The sequence below is a fragment of the Ciona intestinalis genome, chromosome 1 (genome assembly GCF_000224145.3).
Source record: "Ciona intestinalis chromosome 1, KH, whole genome shotgun sequence".
Taxonomy (NCBI): Eukaryota; Metazoa; Chordata; class Ascidiacea; order Phlebobranchia; family Cionidae; genus Ciona; species Ciona intestinalis.
The window spans coordinates 8,794,371-8,814,494 of NC_020166.2; the positions used below are offsets into that span (position 1 = coordinate 8,794,371).

The following is a 20,124-nucleotide window of genomic DNA, read 5'->3' on the forward strand; positions in this document are numbered from 1 at the left end:
TGTCTCATATTACCCCCAACTTACTAGATTTATAACTTTTCTTACAGGAATGCCCACAAGAGTAAAAGTATCTTTATTGATTGAAAGTTTGACCGACATTTCGGAGAAAAATATGGTGAGATAAAAAATCAGATTATTTTTTTTTCATGTCTCTGTGTACCGCCGGTTCAAGAACATCGTGTAAACGTTTCATGTGAACTGTTGATGTATATTACTGTAGGGTAAAACGGGTTGTCTTTAGCACATGATATCCAAATATCTTGATCGAGGTTTAAACAATTAACAACGGTATATGGGAGTCGTAAGGAGGCGGTTTTATAATTCTTTGAATAATCTTTGTTTACCAATAAATGGGACGAGAGAAAAATATAAAAAAAAATATTTCCTAACTTTCTCCGATCCTAATATATGTACCGCCTATACAATTTTATTAAAAAATGAGTACATTAAATGCCTATACATTTAGGACTTTACTTGCACATTGTGTTTGCACGAAACCTGGAAGGACGAACGGCTAAGATTCCGTGGAACAACAGCAAACCAGAGCGTTGTATTACCAAGTCGTCTCGTTGATAAGTTATGGGTTCCTGGTGAGAAGTAGTGTATGTATAGTAGGGTGGGGGAACAAGGTACATTTTTAGCATATAACTACCAAATATCCACAACGTGTTTTGAACAATTAACAACGGTTTATAGAAACTGTGAGGATACGGTTTTATAAATCTATAAATGGTCTTTGTTTACTAACATATGGGATGATAAGTAGAACTAAAAGGTGTCCTAAAAGGATATATAGTATTGTAGAGTAAGATGGGATACCGTTAGCACCCCAATCCCGTATTTCCTGATTGTTGTTTGATCAAACAACAGTTCTATTTTGGAGTCGTGTAGATACATTTATTTAATTCTGTAAATATTTTTATCACTAGCACACAGACAAGAAAGGAGAAAAAACCATTACCCATCTTACCCCACCTTAATATATTTTAACATATTATAAAACTGGTGCATTTACAAATTACATGTTGACTGATGGTGTTGTATAATAAATTACCTTCATTCTTGAAAAACAGATCTTTATGTCTTTGGATCAAAGAGTTCATTCATTCACAAAACAACTGTAGATAATTTGGTCATGAGACTTTATAGCGATGGCACAATCTTCTACATTGTTAAGTAAGTAACGTGCTTCATTAATATACATAGTAGAGTGGGGGTGGACGGGACACCTTTAACACATCATACCAAAATATTCAGATTGTGATTTATACACAATTAACAACAGTTTATAGGAAAGTCGTGACGATGCGGTTTTATCATTATTTGCATGTTCTTTGTTTATTACAAAATGTCACAAGTAATATAATGAAAAGGTCTCCTATCTCTCCTCTACTATACAATAACCATGTCTTTCTATACAGAATAACAAGTACTGTTGCATGCCAAATGAATCTACATAATTTTCCTTTGGACGTCGAAAAGTGTTCGCTACGATTACAAAGCCGTAAGTAAATGTGCATAACATATATAGAACACGATTAATCCATGCATATTCTAAACATTAAAACAATGCCTGAGAAAAAGTAATGATTGCGAAAACGTAGCTACTAAACCTGAGATGCGGATACGTCAACTAATTATTTGAAACAAAACAAACTGTATTGGATAGCTAACTGTATAAGTTACATTCATTCATTTATTCTGTACATAAGCCAATACAAAACATACTTTATGCTTGGGTGTAACAGGCAGAATCATAGATAGAATAGTTTGTATATCACATACCTTACTTTGGCTTCTGTATTGCTTCATATAAAATCGGTTTCACAGTAAATGGCGAGCAGTTTTTAATGGCATCCTTCCAGTAAAACACAATTGCCACAACACTGTTCTCGCACAAGTCGAGACGTGCTAATACTAAGTGATTGCGTGTCTGGAATGCAGCAAGATACGCTGCAATTAAGGCGGGAATGAAAAAATGTACACAGTCTTCCCAACGTTTGCCGCAATTGTTACTTTCACAATATACAGTTTTAAAACTTAATTTGGATATTTTAAAAATTTGTTTGAAAAAAGCCCACAGAGTTAACATTTACATTTATTCTAAGAAATTCACGCTATCCTTGCTTCTGCGTTAATGGTATATTCGCAGTTGGATATACAAGCGATGAACTCACCTTGGAGTGGTCGGTAGGAAACCATATGGAGGATTTATTCATGGACACGAGATTGGTGAAAAACATGCCCAAGTTCCAACTCGTGCATTACACGTTTCATTCCACGCAATATAATTACGATGACCGCGACAAGATTGAGCGGGTTTCAGGTGAATTGTAAACCCTAATATAAAATAAAAAGGTATTGGTAGGGACACCTTATTAGCACAATATCCAAATATCCTGATCGATCTGTTTCTATTTTCCGTCCCATTTGGTAGTAAAAAAAGAATATTAAAAGAATTATAAACCGTATCCTCACGACTCTCATGAACCGTTGTTAATTGTTTAAAACACGATTAGGATATTTGGATATTATGTGCTAAAGGTGTCCGGTCCTTCCCCACCCTACCATATACTGTTGTGTAGCAATAATAATAAATTAAATTTACACACCTGTTAGTAATATATAGTAGGGTGGGTATGATTAAGATGGGATATGTTTTCAATCTCTTTTCTTGCCCACTTGGTAGAAAACAAAGAATATTTACAGAAATATAACCGTAGCTCTGCGACTTTAACATACCGTTGTTATCAGAAAATATAGGATTCAGGTCCTAATGGTATCCTATTTCACCCAACAGCACTTTATAAATACTGTTTTATACCTGCTGTAAGCCACATGGTGAAATAAACTTTTTTTTAAGGTGGAAAATCTCAACTTAAGGTCAGCTTTGAACTGAAGCGATATTTGTTGTCAGTTTTTTTTCAATCTTACTTCCCAGCATTGATTATGGTGGTGTTGGCAGGACTTGGAATGTGGATTGATCCACGATCTGTGCCTGCAAGGATATCTTTAGGTAAGAATCGTTACTCATAAACATGGTCCGCTCTCTCCGTTGTACAGGTCGTGTCTTTGAGCACACTGTCTTTTTTGTTTCTATTAGAAAATTTTTTCTCGTTTTTGTGCTAGGTCTAGTGCAGCAACAACGCTTATTTTCTTACAATTAAAATAAGTATGTAGTTTAAAAACCAGCCTTAAACCAGTTACATTAAAAGGTTATAATTATACATTACACCGCAGCACATACATCTCAATACAAATATGCCTGACCAACTTGTAACCAACGCAATAATTAGCTCACAGTAAAAACAAACTACCTTTCGTCAACACGCAGTACCACGAGAGTTACCTCAGTCAGCAAAACCAGAAGTGAGAAAAGGCGCAGTGCGCGGCACAATGGCACGCAGCAATCAGCGGGCGGCAGGGAACTCGCAAAAACGTTAACCGAGTTGTTTACTGGCAAATGCGAAGACAAACAAAAGTTATTTTGCAGTAATGTTAGCTTACTGTAAGTTAAAAAGGCAACGGTTGGAAGTTTAATTTTACATGTTACACAAAGTAACATATACATGGTAACTCGTAAGCTAACAGGAGGTGCACACCTGTGTTATAACGACTGTTTTCCGGCCATGCGAGGATAAAGCAAGTCCCATTCATTCATCTGCTATTTGTAGGTGTAACATCTGTACTGACAATATCAACGGTAATTACTGGACTGAAGACTTCTTTGCCAAAGGTAAGATATATATTGCACATAATTTGTGTTACATAATGTTATCTAAATTAATTTTTTGATCTATAAGTAAAAAAATAATCAAATACCTAAAAGTACTACAGTTATAGTAAGGTGGAGAAAGATTGGACACCTTTTAATTCTATTTCTCGTCCCATTTGTTAAAAAACAAAGAAAATTCCATGAGCCGTTGTCAAGTATCTCGTCTTACCCCACAGTGTGCTATACCTATAATTTTATGCTATTGCATTGACAATGATTGCCTATCTAGAATGTTACTCTTTATTGGAAATTGATATTGTTTTATATAGAAATTTATTTGCTTTAGGTGTCCTACCTTACTGCGATGGACGTTTATCTTTGGACATGTTTCATTTTTGTGTTTTCGACCGTGCTTGAGTTCTGTGTTGTAAATTACCTCATGACTGAAAAAGGGAAGAAGTTTCTCGAAAAAATGCAGTCGCGCAAAGAAATTAGATCCCGAAATGTAAGTGTTTAAATCAAAATTCAAATGAGTAAATGATGTAGATATTATTTGTGAAGCATGTTTTTTTACCAAAATGTTAAACTTTTACTGCCAACCACAAATAGTACTGGTGGGTAACCTGTTAATCCCATATTTCCCGATCATTTTTTACATATAACAACCCTCTTTTAGGGAAACGCGGGTTACAGTTATTTAATTCTGTAAACATTGTTTGTTTACCACCAAATGGGAAAAAGAAAATAAAAACATTGACCATCTTTATACTTCAACCTACCATGTGTGGTGTTTTATGATTTAACTTAAAATCTATTGGTTTTGTAAATATACCATGGTTTATCAACAAATGCTAATATATGGTAGAAGTAAATTTTGCTGTGAATATAAAATATTGATTTTTTAGAGACAAATACGGAAAGCTTATTCTAAGAGACGTACTGAAGCTAATAGATGGAGAAATATGACTGTTATCAAGTCAAGGTAACTTTAGTTTTTATGAGTAGTTGAAGTACTATGCTGTTACTTCCGCTACCTTGCAATTGGCATAATTAAAATTCTCTTTCAACGGTCATTCTGGTATAAAAAACATAATGTTTTTACGACGTTTTATTCGCCACCTGCCAAGACTTCATCAGAGAATGCGTTAAAAAGTACTGTGGGGTAAGATGGGATATCGTTAGCACCTAAATCCCATATTTTCTAATCGTGTTTTAAACAATATGAAAGATTGTTTGGGGTCGTAAGAATGTGGTTATCTCATTCTCTAAACTTTCTTTGTTTACTATTAAATGGGCAACGAAATGTCCCATCTTGCCCTCACCCTACTATACATTTAGATACGACTTAAATGCTCTTCTTTAGGCAACAGGATAACGAGTTGGATCTATACACAAACCACGACCCTACCCCCTTGCATACGTACAAGAATTCTGCCCAGCCTAAAGAACATCATGTACAGTATATTCAGAAAAAACTAAAGACGGTAAGTTTACTCAAAAAAAATATTTTTCTAAACAAAAATGCGCTTAAAATGATATTATAGAAAACAGTGAAATGGCCATATTATAAATATATTCTATTTAGTCTGGATCGAACTTTAGTAACACACAGCAGCAAAAATATCGACACACAAAGTTACATATACGTGGTGATTCGTATAAGCTGACACGAGCTGTATGAACACCCGTGGTATAACGACTGTCGTTTCCACCCATATGTGAGGATAAATAAGTTGCATTCATTCATATTAATTCATTCATTTAGCATAAGAACAGTAACATATTAATATCGACTTTTCAGATATTGTATCATAAAAATATAACGAAAAAATATTTCACTTAAAAATTAGGAAATTCAATTTATTTAATAGGGATATTTCTGCACCGAGACGTTATGCTTTCCCACAAGCGCTTCAATGGACGTGAAATTTCGAATCGGATATTTTCTTACTTTTATTCTTTTCAATGGAGTTTATTGGACCTACTATGTGTTGGCCACCAAACATGCTGACGAATCCGAAGTTTAAAATTCGAATCCGAATATTAAAGTTTGAATCCGAAGATTAAAATTTGTAAATTTGTAAGGTGCACTGAATTTATTACATAACCAAGTCTGTATCCATGTGTTAAATAAACTATAATTTTAAATACTAACTCGGTGTTCACTAATGCATTATCCAAATCGCCAGTCATACATAAAACAAAAAGTAAAAAAAAATCTCCTAAAAAATACATACAAAGTTACATACGTAGTAACTCGTAAGCTGGCACAAGGTGTATGAAACAGAACACTCGTTTTATATCTAACGACTGTCGTTGCCCCGCCACGGAAGGATAAATAAGTTACATACATATGGTAACTCAACGCCCGTGTTTAAACGACTGTCGTTTCCCCTTCACGCGAGGGTGAATAACTTACTTTCATTTATTCATTCATTCTGTTATTATTCGTGAAATTAAACAACCGTCGGTTGACCAAGGAGTCTGGCACGCCGGTATAAGTTTTGTTCTCGAACTTTGCTGTTTAGGATTTCTTTTGCGCCACCCGAAGAAAACCATCCGCGGCAACCATCGGACATTCGTTCGCCGTAGATCCAACCGTCAGAAGTTGTATATAGCACCACGCACACGTCCATGTTCTACAAGGAAAGCATTAGTTTCATGTTGTTTAGTGCCCTTGAAAAGTGGTTAAAGGGGAAGAGAGGTGGGAATCTAGCTCAGAGGTTACGAGTTCAGGCTCGATGCAGCTATATACCATTGGGCCGTGGGTGTGTGCGTCCTTAAGCAAGAAATTGAAAGCTATTGCTTTAACCCAATGGTCACTAATGGGTTGTCTAAATGGTCGGCCGTACATTTACAAAAGGGAAAAATTATAGCTTACAAAATAATTACTCGCAGAGTGATATACATTAAAACTCGTAAGCGGGCACGTGGTGTGAAACAAAACACACGTGTTATAACGATTGTTGTTACTCTGCCACGCAAGTAAAATAAAACAGGTCCCACTCATTCAGTCATAACATACACTTGATATTAAGATCAAACAGCTGGGGCTTCAAAGTAACTTAAAAAACAAACCCTGTATTTCAGAAATCCATTTTTTTCAGCAAAATAAATTTTCAATATTACCTTTAATGATATCATATCCGGTTCTTCAGCTCTAACTGACTTAATAATTAAAACCTAAAGAAAAAATGTAACATTTAATGATCTATAAGATATTCAACATAAATTATTAAACCTAACGACTCCCATAAAGCGTTGTTAATTGTTTTAAACACAATCGGGATATTTTAAGATTTTGTGCTAAAGGTGTCTTCCCCCACCTTACTGTATTCGGAAACATATTCCAATGTAGTTATATAGGTATGCCAAGTTATTGACGGAATGGCGTTTATATATATACGGCCCAAGTTTTTTAGACGATAAAAGTTTTATCCAGTATAGATTAAACTGCAATAGCATTATAGGCGAAGGTAATATTCTTGATTTAAATGTTTATTTATTAAGATGAAAGAGACTTTAACTCATTTAATTAAGACAGTCATTTTAAATGATAAAGACAAACTATTGAAAATAGAATATTGCGTGTTTTGACAAACTTTAGCAAACTATTTATTTAGTGATCTACATGTAAAATGAACTATAGTGGTGGTTAACTAAAAATAGCTGGCAACGTTAGATCCAGCAAAATAAGAACACATTAAGAAGAATTCAATCACTCACTTGCATAGCTTCTTTACTGATGGGTTGTCCAAAAGATTTATTTCGACTCAGCGCTGCCATCCAGCGGGATTTTCCATTCGGTTTATCGGCCTCTAGTTTTAGCTCTATACGCTGGCCGTCCTGTTACGATTTCAGAACTAGTATTTTTTTATGTATATTGCTTTCACCGCATTAATCAATGGGTTCCCTGTGTTTGACAACTACGTGTAACTGTATTTAAACAAGGTCGCTCCAGGTTTATTTTTGGAGAATAATTAAAGTAGCTTGCTTTATTCTCGCGTGGCGAGAAATCGACAGACGTTATAACACTGGTGTTCTGTTTCTTACACCTCGTGCCCGCTTACGAGTTACCACCTATGTTACTTTGTGGGTGCATGTACAACTGTTAAAACTCAATATTCTATATCAGATTAAAAATTATTACCTGCGTTCTCTCCATGATTATGACGAAAGAAAATGGGTCGTTTATGACGTCACGACTCTTTAATCTTTCCTTGTAGCAGTAATCAGTAACTGAATAGCTCTCGTCACTAAAATTGGGAAAAAGTTTCATGTGTTTGTATTTTTATATACATCTTAGGATGGGGTAAGATGCGGGACTTGTTTTCATTCTTCTTTTCTGTCCCATTAGGTAGTAAACAAAGTTTGCAAAATTATATAACCGTGACCTCACAACTCTAAAGTAGCGATGGTAATTATTGAGAACACGATCAGGAAATATGGATTCAGTTGCTAACGCTATCCCATCTTACCTCGTTAGGTACAACGCTATCCCATCTTACCTCGTTAGGTACAACGCGATCCCATCTTACCCCTTTAGGTACAACGCTATCCCATCTTACCCCTTTAGGTACATGGCTATTCCATCTTACCCCTTTAGGTACAACGCTATCCCATCTTACCCCACAGTACTAATTTTTTGTACTAACTTTTTTCGTTTCGTCACTAGAATGACGTCATTAAACAAAAAAAGATAGATCTCTTGTTTCGTCAACCTACGGAAGCCAAAGACGACATCTTCCGAAACTTTAAGAAGAGGGCCTCTCTTTACAACGTACCTCGATGCGGATACTAAAGCGAATGACTGGAAATACAATCAAAGTTGATTGAATCGCATCTGGAATTAAAGTATGGAGGATCAGATGGTTCATGTTATCTTATCGACTTATTTGTTTTACGGGTTAAAGGCTCGTCACTGCTACCATTGTGGGCGTATATGTGTTCTTGGGCTAGACACTTAACGGCATTTACTTCAATCCAGTGTTCACTGATGGGTTGTTTAAACTGTCCGGCATTAAGAAAAAAAAACACAGCCACAAAGTTACACACGTGGTAACTCGTAAGCTGGCACAGAGTGTATGAAACAGAACACCCATGTAATAACGACTATCGTTTTCCAGCCACGCCTGGATAAATACGTTTTATTTATTCAACATGATCTACTTACTCTGGAACATTTAAACTCTAGTTGAGTTTGCAGTTGAATCATTTCTTCAGTTCGTTCCAACGACCTTGCTTGTTCATTGCAAGTCTAATCGACAAATTAAATGAAATTAATTAAAAAACAACTCTAACTGTAAATTGATTTACCTTTACTAAACTGGTTGTTTCTTTCAGGGCTTCGGACGCGATTGAATAATCAGGACTACTGACTTCGCAACGTTGTCTTATTGTCTGTATCAATAAAAAAACGATCAAGTAAAAAAAATGTTGTTTTTCTGTGGGGAGAGGGAAGATGGGACACCCTGAGCACATAATATCTAAATATTATGACCGTGTTTTAAACAATTACCAACGGTCCATGGGAGTCGTGGGGATACGGTTTTATATTTCAAATGAAACGAGAAAATGGAATGCAAATGTGTCCTATCTTTCCTCATCCTATTATATGTATTACGTCAATAAGGAGCGGGATTCGTGTTATCCTCTGCATTGGAAGAAGAAGGAATGAATGCAAAGGAAGTCCTGCACATTGTTCGTTCTTTTCAAGACGTCGAAGAACACGAACAAATTCTTGATTTTCCTTCCTACAAAGATTTAAGATAATGATTTTTTAAACTATAGTAGGGTGGAGAAAGATGGGACACCTTTTCATTCTATTTTCTTGTTCCATTTGGTAGTAAACAAAGAAAATTCAAAGAGATAGAAAACTGTATCCTCGCGACTCCCATATAGACCGTTGTTAATTGTTTAAAACACATTCGGATATTCAGATATTATTATGTGATAAAGGTGTCCCATCTCCGGATATTCTATAGCAGTGAATGTAAAAATATAAACTCACATAAGTCTTAATAGAACACGTTGTTGATAAATTTCATTGGAGCAATACGTCACATAAGGAGCGAATGTGCCAGCCTTTACGAACTCGAGCACGATGTCGCAAACGTCGTTAATAACAACTGATGACGACTTCCGTCTTTTAGATAAAGCGTGGTGGAACCTGTAACAAAACACACAAAAATGTGTAAAAAAACACACAAAAAACTGTATCAAAACACACAAAAAACTGTAACAAAACACACAAGTTTGACGAAAAATCGTTTTCTTGTAGAACCCAATAAAAACAAACTACGCGTCTGTTCAATAATTGGACGATAATATAATGTTTTGACTTTTTACAAAACCAGTACACTAGTCTGGGGTAAGATGGGACACGTCATCATTTTCTTTCTCGTCCCATTTGGTGGTAAAAAAAGAGTATGTACAGAATTGTAATTATATAACCGTAGCCTTACGACTCTAAGAGTACATTGTTAAAAACACGATCAGGAAATATGAGATTTAGGTGTTAACGTAATCCTATCCTACATTCCACAGTTCTATATATAGTAGGGTGGGAAAAGGCACAGCTTTAGCACATAATATCCAAGTATCTTGTTTTAACAATTAACAACGGCCTATGGGTGTCGTAAGAACACGGTTTTAATAATTCTTTGAACGTTCTTTGCTTACTACCAATTGGAACGAGAAAGTAGGATGATAAGGTGTCCTATCTTTCCCCACTCTACTGTAATATTTATGGCAGAAACAGTATATATAACATTCCAACCTCCAACATGCTTTTCGAACCGCATCTATATTACTGAACAAATGATGATACTCTGTACTGGTGACTGTCGCACGTAGTTCGGGTGATGATTTATAACAGTCAACCAACACGTTTAAACTACGTAGATATGAAGATTCCGAAGTCATTAGCTCGAACATTGCCTGTTTAAAATACATTTTTTTAAATTCAGAAACCACCAGTGTCTTTAAAAAAGATAAAAATCGAAAAAACTGATAATTCTTTTTTTTGCAGAGTCCATACTTTTACTCTAGCGGTTGGATTTGACACGCATTTTTTCAGAAGATGTTTCGTTTTATAAAACTTTGGTAGTACCTTAGATCACATTTGAGCATCTTTATTTACATACAAATTATGATTTTTCGTTGGTATGCCCATTTTACTTTAACTCCTTTAACATATCGCAATTTCGTGCCAAAGTTGAAATACAAATGTTTTTTTGCCAATTTTATGTTGTGTACCACAAACGTATAAGCTTCACCTAATCTATAGGCTTTTCGTGGTGTGTTATATTTTTCGTGGTGTGGCTTTTCGTGGTGTGGTGTTATAACTTTGCACTTGAATAAATTACGCTTACGTGTAAATATTTGCATCAAGTCATGTGTAAAACGTTGTGTGCGTAAACCGCTAAAACTAGATTTTAGTGCCGGGTGTTTATAAGCGTTTAATCGCGTGGGAAACAACTGATTAAAATCTAGAAATGCTGTGACCTGGTATCAACGTGGTTAGCAGTATATTGGTTTATATGTGATTCTCAAGTATACATACCATTTACTATATAGTAAGGGGGGAGATGGAACACCTTTTCATTTTATTTATTTGTCCTATTTGGTAGTAAATAGAGAACATTTAAAGAATTATAAAGCAGTATCCCCACGGCTCCCATAGACCGTTGTTAATTTTTAAACTCGATCAGGATATTTAAATGTTATGTGCTAAAAGTGTCCAGTCTTTCCCCACCCTACTATAAATACACCATTTAAAAAAACTTTTTAATCTAAATATTGAGATTGACATTTTTAGGCTGTGTCGTTCCTGGCAAGATATTTCATAGCCACTTTACAACATTTTATTAGAAACGCCTTTCAATGCGGTTTCTCCGCCCACTGTTCGTTCTTGTATCAAACGTATTACCTCCTGCCGTTTTCGCTCCTTTGGGTTCATAGTCTCCAGTATCAAGCTTTGTTGAACCTTAGACTGAGCTCCCCAGCTGCGGCGGAAAGATTTTCTTTGCTTGTCTGATCGGTTTCTTCGCAATAAAGATTTTCCCTCTGAAAATAAAAATACGACACATGGACTGAAAACTAACGGAATATTATTTGTTAAGGAGACTAAACGGAGGACAACAATTTCCTCTTTGGATTTTATAGTAGGGTGGGGTAAGATGGAACATGTTGTTATCATATTTCCTTGTCCCATTTGGTATGGTAAACAAAAAAAATTACAAAATTAAATAACCGTAGCCCGACGACTGTCAAAGCGTTGGTAATTGTTTAAAACACGATCAGGGAAAATGGGATTTAGGTGCTAACGTTATCTCATCTACCTCACATACTTACAGTACTATACAAATTTCAAGTTAATTATGCGTTAAAGGGTTTATTTTAAAATTAGGCACACAAATGAGCCAGTAAATCAATATTGTCACACAGTCAACATACGGATGCTGCATATATTTCAAAAACCCAAACAAACAATTTATTTCAATAATTTATCCATTTGTTTCCTGGACCCCGTTTAAAACCAAACGAAATTCATTATCAGTTTCAACGTTTGGTGTTTCTATCTATTGGTAAAAAGGTCAATAAACGACGTTAATACCCGAAATTAGCTTTATCTGCAATCTGGTATTGAATTCGTCCATTTTTGTTTAACATTCTATAGAATTGACAAAAAAATGTAAAAAAAGAAAAAAACTAACGCTAAATAGTTCTAAAAATTCAAAGGTAAAATTGTGTACAAAATATTACCACGAACCTAATTCGTTTGTTATGTCATCATCGTTTTCTACTACGTCACTAAATATTCCCTTTTCCTTGACCTCTTGGTAAAGTAGGTCTCGTGGTCGGTTATTGTGAGATCCTGAATCACTTATATTGCAAGATTGCAGTTGAGTGTCCAGGGAAAACCTTTTTGGACTCTATAAGTATAATGCGTATGAAACAAGGGTAATATTTTTGTGAAATCATTTGAAGGCAGGTGCAGTACTGTGGGGTAAGATAGGATATCGTCAGAACCTAAATTTCATATTTTCTGATCATGTTTTTAACAATTAAAAAAAGCTATTAAATTCGCCCAACTATGGTTTTATAATTATGAATTCTTTGTTTACTACCAATTGAGATGAGATAATAAAAATATGTCCCATCGTATTTAAAAGTACTACAAACAAATGCACGACAATTGGATAGACGTTAGTTTGAAATTAAATACCTCATGTTAATAAAACATTACTATTCAATACAAATTGTGGTAAACGGCATGTATCCATAAATCGCAGCTTATTTTTAGATTTTTTCCTATATGACTCTATACAGTAGGGTGGGGGAAGATGGGATACCGTCAGCACAAAATATTTAAATATCCGGATCGTGTTTTAAACAATTAACACCAGTCTATGGAAGTCGTGAGAATACGGTTTTATAATCCTTTAAATTTGTTTTGTTTACTACCAAATGGGACGAGAAAATAATGAAAAAAGTGTCCTATCTTTCCCCACCCTCCTCTTAAATATTTAACGTTTACCTGCGCTGTGGGACTTTCAGAAACCGACGAAAGATCCGAACGTTGTAGTTTCGGCGGCGTCGAAATAGCTCTGTGGTAAGAGTTAGTGCGAAACTTACGAAATGTGCCGGGTACCCTGTAAAATACATACATTCTATTTTCAATGTTTTTGTCTTCTTGAAAAGTCTCCTTGTATAAAAGTAAATCGTGCGTGGGGCGATGACGTTTTTTTTCGTTTCTGGGTGTCTACCAATGAACGGTTTGATTATTTATCCGTAAATATAGGCCAGGGCTAAGCCTGTTCCGCAAGCCTAATCAGCCCTCGAGCATACGCAGATTAGGTAACAAATGAATCTTAAGAACTAATTTAAATTACTGCAATATACAGTTTGCAAGTTTGTGGCATGACAAGAATTTCGCTGTTTATAGCTTTGATCAAAAGTTAAGTTGCATTGTCACAAAAAGAAAGCGAGCTTAACAAATCTATATAGTAGGGTGGGAGAAGACGGGACAGCTTTAGAACATAATTTCGAAATATCCTGATCGTGTTTTATACAAATAACAACGGTCTATGGGAGTCGTCAGGATACGGTTTTATAATTCTTTGAATGTTCTTTGTTCACTACCAAATAGGATCAGAAAATAGAATGAAAAAGTGTCCCATCTTCCCCCATCCCACTATATATCAAGTTGGGTAGACTAGGCTTTACTAGTATACCATCTTATCTGTAATAATGGAATACCTATTTGAGCTAAACTGACTGACAATAGGTCCCAGTTGAATTGGTAAGGTTTAACAATTGTTGTTTTAGTAGAACTGCATTACACTTCTACACTTTACATTAGCCTTTTGCCGCAATCAGTTCTTATTATCGCGTTAATACTGCAGTATATTTAGCAGAAAAACAACCGCTTTTGAGCTATCGAAGCTAGCGTAATGAAAACAAAACTCAGCATTGACATTTTATTTCAGTCGAACACAGCGGGCGATCTACTTTATCATCGTTGTAACTTTCTTTTATTTCCTGCACTCTGAGGCTAGGCGTAAGAGCTTTATCATAACAGCAACCTCCATAAATCGAAAACCGTTTTCCTAAGCGATTATTAAATACTGTGCTAATTGATATTATCACATAATGTATATTACCCAGTTGTTTTTGCTCCACTGGGACCTTGCATCGTTGCGTCGCAATCGTCCACTATGACGTCATCATTTTCAATTGTGTCATCCATTTCGCGAATCTTGTATTTGAAACAAGGCTTTTCTCACCAACTTGTTAAAGATGTCAAGTAAAGTTAATCAGACCATTTCTGCTTTGTGCTTTCGCTAAATGAAGCAGTTTCAACAAATTACCTAGAATTGCTGCGTTAAGAGATGAAACCCTTTAGATTAGCAATACACATCCGAACAGTAGTTATAGCTGTACTAACTGGCAGCTGAAAAGCGACCTTAACTAATCTAAGTAGATGAAACATTAACTATGAAACTGTCAAATGCAAACAGAGGCGACAAATCATGGCTCTCGCATCGTGGGCAAACATTTCTCGCTTCAGTGAATTTAGACAAATAGCACTCGCGCTCTCGGCGAGGAATAATGAACCTACACCTGACGTCACTTAGAGCTCATTTAGGGTCGACTGATGCCAATGGCACTTGTTAAAACGAATGTAATAAACACAGATATAATACATTAATATTAAACATCCGGGTTTTAAATTGTCCTTTAATTGCTTAGTACATGTTCTGTGTTGTGTGGTAGGCTGAATGCTTTCGTATTGAAGATAGCATCGACATTTTATTTCAGTAAACACAGCGGGTTCTCTAATTTATCATGTTGCTGCAAAATGATTTAATTTGTACTTGAAATATCGCTCTAAACTCGAGGAAACTTTTCTGCAGCAAACGTGTGGTCTTTCAATTTGTCGCAATTGTTTTTTAAGTGGATTTCCATTCAAGCTTTTCACCTTTGTTGCTTTGTAAACATAAGTAATTTCCAAGCCCGTGAAAATTAGAGTTAACTAGCCTATATTGTATCGCGACATAGCCCCGGGCAAGATTTTTGTCCTTTTACTACAATATCTCTGCCGAGATGAAGGCATTTCGAAGAGGGTTGTGCAGCGAGTACATTTGTCCAAGCATGTCGAGGAAATACAAATATAACAGCCGTACTACAACGCCAGGTCATAAAACGACAGAGCGCCGAAAAGTTGCCTCTTTGGCAAGGAGAAGCCACACGCTTTTTGTGATTATCGTTGCTTTTGCGTCGGTAGTGACTTACATGACTGCAAGAATGTTACGCCACGAGCGAAGGTCAGTACAGCTGTACATGAGGGTGGCAGATGGTGCAGTGTTCCTCGAAAATGTAAGACCAAGGGAGGTTTTTAGGGAAATCGAAACTGAGCTAGCAGATATGCACAAGATAGACGTACAGGTAATCAAAAGCTGTTAGTTTGTAAATGTCATTTCCTATAGTTAATCGCAACTGTTTTTTTCGCACGATAAAACTGTTATTCAAAATGTCCACTTTTACAATCATTCTTGTCGCCTATCCTTCGGGGAAGCGACGCGCTGCAATACATATAGTAAGGTCCATGCGATATAGCATCCTGGATTGGTTATAGGGCAACTTACGCATAAATCACTGGATCTTTATTGGCGTGACTCGCTGTAGCTGCCATACGAAATAAAAGTAGAATCTAAAATCTAAGATCAAATTGCAAAAATTAAATATAGTTACAGGTATATAGTTTTATTCAATGTCAAGCCTACAAGTATAGGAAGTTCGTAGTACGAACCCATTACGCAACCATTACTTAGTGGTTGAATAATCTCCGTGTAATTGAAAGTATGTAATTGTTCCATCAATGCCATACCTCCTCTATCCCATGAACCCGGTAATTGTGTATAAAACCTATAATGTTTGATGTTTAAGACGCCACTTTTAAGTATCATTGCTCAATTTTTTATGCTAAAACATAAGACCCCTCTATGATGATATTAACAATATAGACCAACCACGTCATAGCCGATTTACGTACTGTGCAGCTGTTTCTATATTTTCGCTATAGCGTTCTATAAAACAGTAAACATTTATATGAGTAGGGTTGAGGAAAACGCGACACCTTTAGCTAAAATATAATATCTAAATGTCCTAATTGTTTTAAACAATGAACAACGGTCTATGGAAGTCGTGAGGATACGGTTTTATATTTCTAAGTTTTATGTATGTTGTTTCAGGATAAATACACTGTGAAGAAAATGAAAAGTCCTATCCAGTTTCCGAGAGTGATTTTACAAAATATAACTTCAGCGGCAGAGATGATTATCAGCCCTCCAACGTCACTGTGTAAGGTCGGTCAGTTTTAAAAGCAGTTTATAAATATAGTATTGTGGGGTTAGAGGGAACACATTTAGCACATATATCCAAACATCCGTGTTTTAAACAATTAACAATGGTCTATGGGAGTCGTGAAGTCACGTTTTTATAATTATTTAATGTTCTATGTTTACTACCAAATGGGACAAGAAAATAGAATGAAATGTGTCCCATCTCCCCCTACTACATTCTGTTACGTAATGCCATAGAGCATAGACAATATATTTCATGGTTTATAAAGTTCGGAACTTTAGAAATCAAGTCATTTTACATCGTGTTGGTTTAAGAGCGAATAACGAGTATCTACAGACTATAAAAAATACGACACGGTAATTCAATTTCGGCAGCAATTTAAGGCCATTAACGAATAACGATACAACGTCTAAGATCAATTTCAAAATGGTGACTGATGCTAGCGGAAATCTAAAACTCTTTCTAAAACTAGAAACATTTTTGCTTACTACCTCAATATTACTGCAACCCACCAAAACTTTGCGTTTATCAATTTAATCTTTTAATCACAAGTATCTCAAATGTTTGGGGTATAATGGGCCAATCCTACCCTAAGTCCTAGGACCCATGACGCCGCCGCCTTGACCTTAACCACGTAGAACAGAGTTGAATTTTTTTAACACAAGACTGGGTTTTAAAATGTCTTTCATTGCAGAAAACGCATATTTACTTCATGATATTAATCTTCTCCGAAGAGAGCAAGGCGCCATTGAGGGATATCATACGAAAAACATGGTGTAAGCAAAACAAGCATCGTAACAACTCGGTTTCCACATGCGTGTTCGTCGTGGGAAAAAGCAACTCCGACGAAAACGTAAATACTAACTTTCATAACAAACGTTGTCTTCTGTAAACTAAGCATATTTTCAATATTTTGCTTTAATAGAACTTCGCCAAAGCTGTTACAGCGGAGTCGAAGAAACATGGCGATATTATGTTAATGCCCTTTCTTGATGACGTCAGAAACTCAAGTTTAAAATTAATTACAGCGTTTAAGTGGTTACGAACAAACTGTCCGAATGTAAAGTAAGCATATATATTCTAAAACCATGTCTTGTTTTAATTTGTTTTACATACTTTGTTTAATCAAATATTATTAATATATAGTAGGGCGGGGGAAAATGGGACACTTTTTATTCCATTATTAAACTGTATTCTTACGATTTCCATAGACCGTGTTTATTTATTTAAAACAAGAGATAATATTATGTGCTAAAGATGTCCCATTTTCCCCCACAGTACCATATCAGTTTATCATATTTTTATTCATAAGCGTGTTATTTTTCAATTTCAGTTTTGTAAAATCTTTTAATTTTAGTTACGTCATGAGAACTCAAGATGACGTTATTGTCAACACAAACAAGTTGATGAGCACAGTGCTGACGTCAGCACCCGCCACACGATTTGTTGTAAGTATACGATAACCATACGTTAACATCATGCGGGTTTGATCTACCATTTATACCGTAGTTCTCACACGGAAAAGTTTAATAGATTTTAGGATAAAATGTATCAGGTAGAATTTGGTTGCCTTATTTTATCTTATTTGCTCCAAGCCAAACGATCAACATGAGATAAGTTCCCCTAATCCACAATTACGTCGATACTTGCGAATTGTCGCGTATACGCTGTTTACGCTGCAATAACAACTCGTAAATACAACAGTCTTATTTGATTTACAGCCTGTTATGTCGCAAAATACCCATAACCTTTACGACCAAACAACTTTATTTTAAACAGTAGTCATAAGGTTTAAACTCCCACGCTTTCTAATAATACTAATTATACGTGTTCAGTTGACCTTAACGTTACTGTAATCAAAGGGGTGGAATTAAGTAGTGTTATTTTTCTATTTTAGGCTGGTAAGTGCCAAGATGCAACCCCTCCCATAAGGAACGCCTACAGTAAGTTTTATGTACCAGAGGATCTGTACCCACACGCAAAGTATCCACCTGTGTGTTCGAACATGGGCTACATCATGTCGGGTAAAAATGTGCTTTTTATTTTCTAAATATATGTGAAAGGTATAAACTAGTTCAACATATATATATATATGAATGGTATAGGCTAGTTAAACATATATATATATACGCTCATCGGTTTAAATAACTTTTAGTTAATAGACCATACACTAAAAACTTACTGTTTTTATCATGCGTTATATTCATTGCGTCAACTTCATTCCATGCTGTTCGCCATTGCTTTTATTTCAACAGTTTATTGCACGATTTTCACACAATCACGCCAAATTTACTTGAAATCGTTATATAGTCAAGTTCATTTACATTTTTTTTAACTTTAATAATTCCACGTCTCAAAAATCGCGCTTCTAAAAGTTAGGGAGTAAAAAAATATCTATGGTCGATTGAAGTCGCTTTAAAATCGATATTGACAAATTTATTTAGAATACTATTTAACTGTAATAATTCCGCCTCTGTAAAACCACACTTCTAAAAGTTATGAGTAAAATCATTCTTTGCTGGTTTATTCTTTAACTTTCTGTGAGGTCCAAATGGGATATTCTTGCTATACAAAATTATGCGTGTTATGCGTCAAGTTGTACGATCAGCAACCGCATAATAGCACCATATTCATTACTAAACCGATGGTTATGTATAGATAATGTAATTGGGCAATAACTGGGAACAAAGTGTATTACACAGCGCTGGCTATAAAGTTTACGTTTTAGATGTACATGTCTATACGTGATAGCCTAAGGATTTAAACAATTACTCAAGGGCGTTTTGAAATTTATTCACTGTAAACATTTTTCCAACAACGGTGTCAAATAAATTAGTTCGTGTTAAAAAGGTTAGTGCTGTAACAAGTTAAAGTCATAACGATTCGTTTGGATTTTGTATCCCTCTCAATCAGACAGAAGTTATTGGTAATCCTTGGATATTATTCATATGGACTCCAATACTAAACACAAATCAATATTAAAACGGATACTTACTTTATCACCTGGTTATTTATTGCATAATTTACTATTTATTACATTTCATCAAGTACTACGAAATACGTAACCGACAAAAATCAAATCCTTCGATGTAAACTATAAAATATACATTTCGCCTTAAATGGCAATATCGGTTTCTTATTCAAATAAAATCACGAACGGTTTATAATTGTCATTTCTCAGGTGACGTCATTGAGATCTTGTACGCCGAATCATTCAAGCATATGACGATACCACTGGATGACGTATTTATTGGTGTTATGTTGGAAGCGGTGAAAATCGTTCCTCAAAACATGAACCGTTTGATTTATACTAAATCTATCCGGCAAACAGAACGCACGAGTCGGTATAAAATATGCTCACATAGCATTTTACATATTCATATAGATACTGTGGCCAGCGCACGCAAGATCTGGCAGGTCATGAGAGACAAATGTAATGGGGCGTGACCACACGTCATTAGACGGTTTTTATACATTTTTGATATCTGCTGTGCTCGATTTTTAATAAATTATTCATGCCTCCGTTTGTTAAATCGTCG

At 35.5% G+C, this 20,124-nt stretch overlaps 3 protein-coding genes and 1 long non-coding RNA gene across 9 annotated transcripts; 2 read left to right on the forward strand and 2 right to left on the reverse strand.

Annotated features, from left to right (window-relative positions):
• Nucleotides 1-57: 57 nt before the first annotated feature.
• On the reverse strand, nucleotides 58-3,011 carry LOC113474546. 4 transcript variants are annotated; one of them, XR_003396217.1, is made up of 6 exons: nucleotides 2,935-3,011; nucleotides 2,178-2,340; nucleotides 1,786-1,953; nucleotides 1,055-1,118; nucleotides 475-587; nucleotides 58-214 (listed from the first exon to the last, which is right to left on the reverse strand). It is a non-coding gene; the product is annotated as an uncharacterized LOC113474546 (long non-coding RNA). The 4 variants fall into 4 exon arrangements; XR_003396218.1 differs by lacking the exon at nucleotides 2,935-3,011 and adding an exon at nucleotides 2,825-2,912 and having other exon boundaries at nucleotides 58-198; XR_003396216.1 differs by lacking the exon at nucleotides 2,935-3,011 and adding an exon at nucleotides 2,825-2,912.
• On the forward strand, nucleotides 1,075-5,869 carry LOC100175417 (gamma-aminobutyric acid receptor subunit rho-1-like). The gene is made up of 9 exons (XM_002126530.5): nucleotides 1,075-1,176; nucleotides 1,422-1,504; nucleotides 2,153-2,326; nucleotides 2,864-3,016; nucleotides 3,675-3,736; nucleotides 4,062-4,220; nucleotides 4,621-4,697; nucleotides 5,079-5,199; nucleotides 5,587-5,869. Exons 1-9 carry the CDS (start codon nucleotides 1,136-1,138, stop codon nucleotides 5,740-5,742), a joined length of 1,026 nt encoding a protein of 341 aa, XP_002126566.2. The 5' UTR covers nucleotides 1,075-1,135; the 3' UTR covers nucleotides 5,743-5,869.
• LOC100177782 (rho guanine nucleotide exchange factor 26-like) lies at nucleotides 5,793-14,617 on the reverse strand. Of its 2 annotated transcripts, XR_003396207.1 has the most exons (15): nucleotides 14,383-14,617; nucleotides 13,257-13,371; nucleotides 12,489-12,651; nucleotides 11,646-11,782; nucleotides 10,494-10,654; nucleotides 9,726-9,884; nucleotides 9,339-9,468; nucleotides 9,032-9,115; nucleotides 8,889-8,972; nucleotides 8,371-8,525; nucleotides 7,866-7,971; nucleotides 7,442-7,561; nucleotides 6,845-6,898; nucleotides 6,117-6,354; nucleotides 5,793-6,044 (listed from the first exon to the last, which is right to left on the reverse strand). XR_003396207.1 is itself a non-coding variant. In XM_002121254.4 (14 exons), the coding sequence occupies exons 1-14, from the start codon at nucleotides 14,466-14,468 to the stop codon at nucleotides 6,172-6,174; spliced, it is 1,737 nt and encodes a 578-aa protein (XP_002121290.1). In that variant the 5' UTR covers nucleotides 14,469-14,617; the 3' UTR covers nucleotides 5,793-6,171. The 2 variants fall into 2 exon arrangements, 1 of the variants encoding a protein (XP_002121290.1); XM_002121254.4 differs by having other exon boundaries at nucleotides 5,793-6,354.
• A 693-nt stretch (nucleotides 14,618-15,310) lies between these two features.
• Nucleotides 15,311-20,118, forward strand: LOC100180134 (beta-1,3-galactosyltransferase 1-like). Of its 2 annotated transcripts, none has more exons than XM_002121179.5 (7): nucleotides 15,311-15,667; nucleotides 16,474-16,587; nucleotides 17,280-17,438; nucleotides 17,511-17,650; nucleotides 17,943-18,033; nucleotides 18,483-18,609; nucleotides 19,767-20,118. In XM_002121179.5, exons 1-7 carry the CDS (start codon nucleotides 15,326-15,328, stop codon nucleotides 20,030-20,032), a joined length of 1,239 nt encoding a protein of 412 aa, XP_002121215.3. In that variant the 5' UTR covers nucleotides 15,311-15,325; the 3' UTR covers nucleotides 20,033-20,118. The 2 variants fall into 2 exon arrangements, with proteins under 2 accessions (XP_002121215.3, XP_026691814.1); XM_026836013.1 differs by lacking the exon at nucleotides 15,311-15,667 and adding an exon at nucleotides 16,107-16,130.
• Nucleotides 20,119-20,124: the final 6 nt, after the last annotated feature.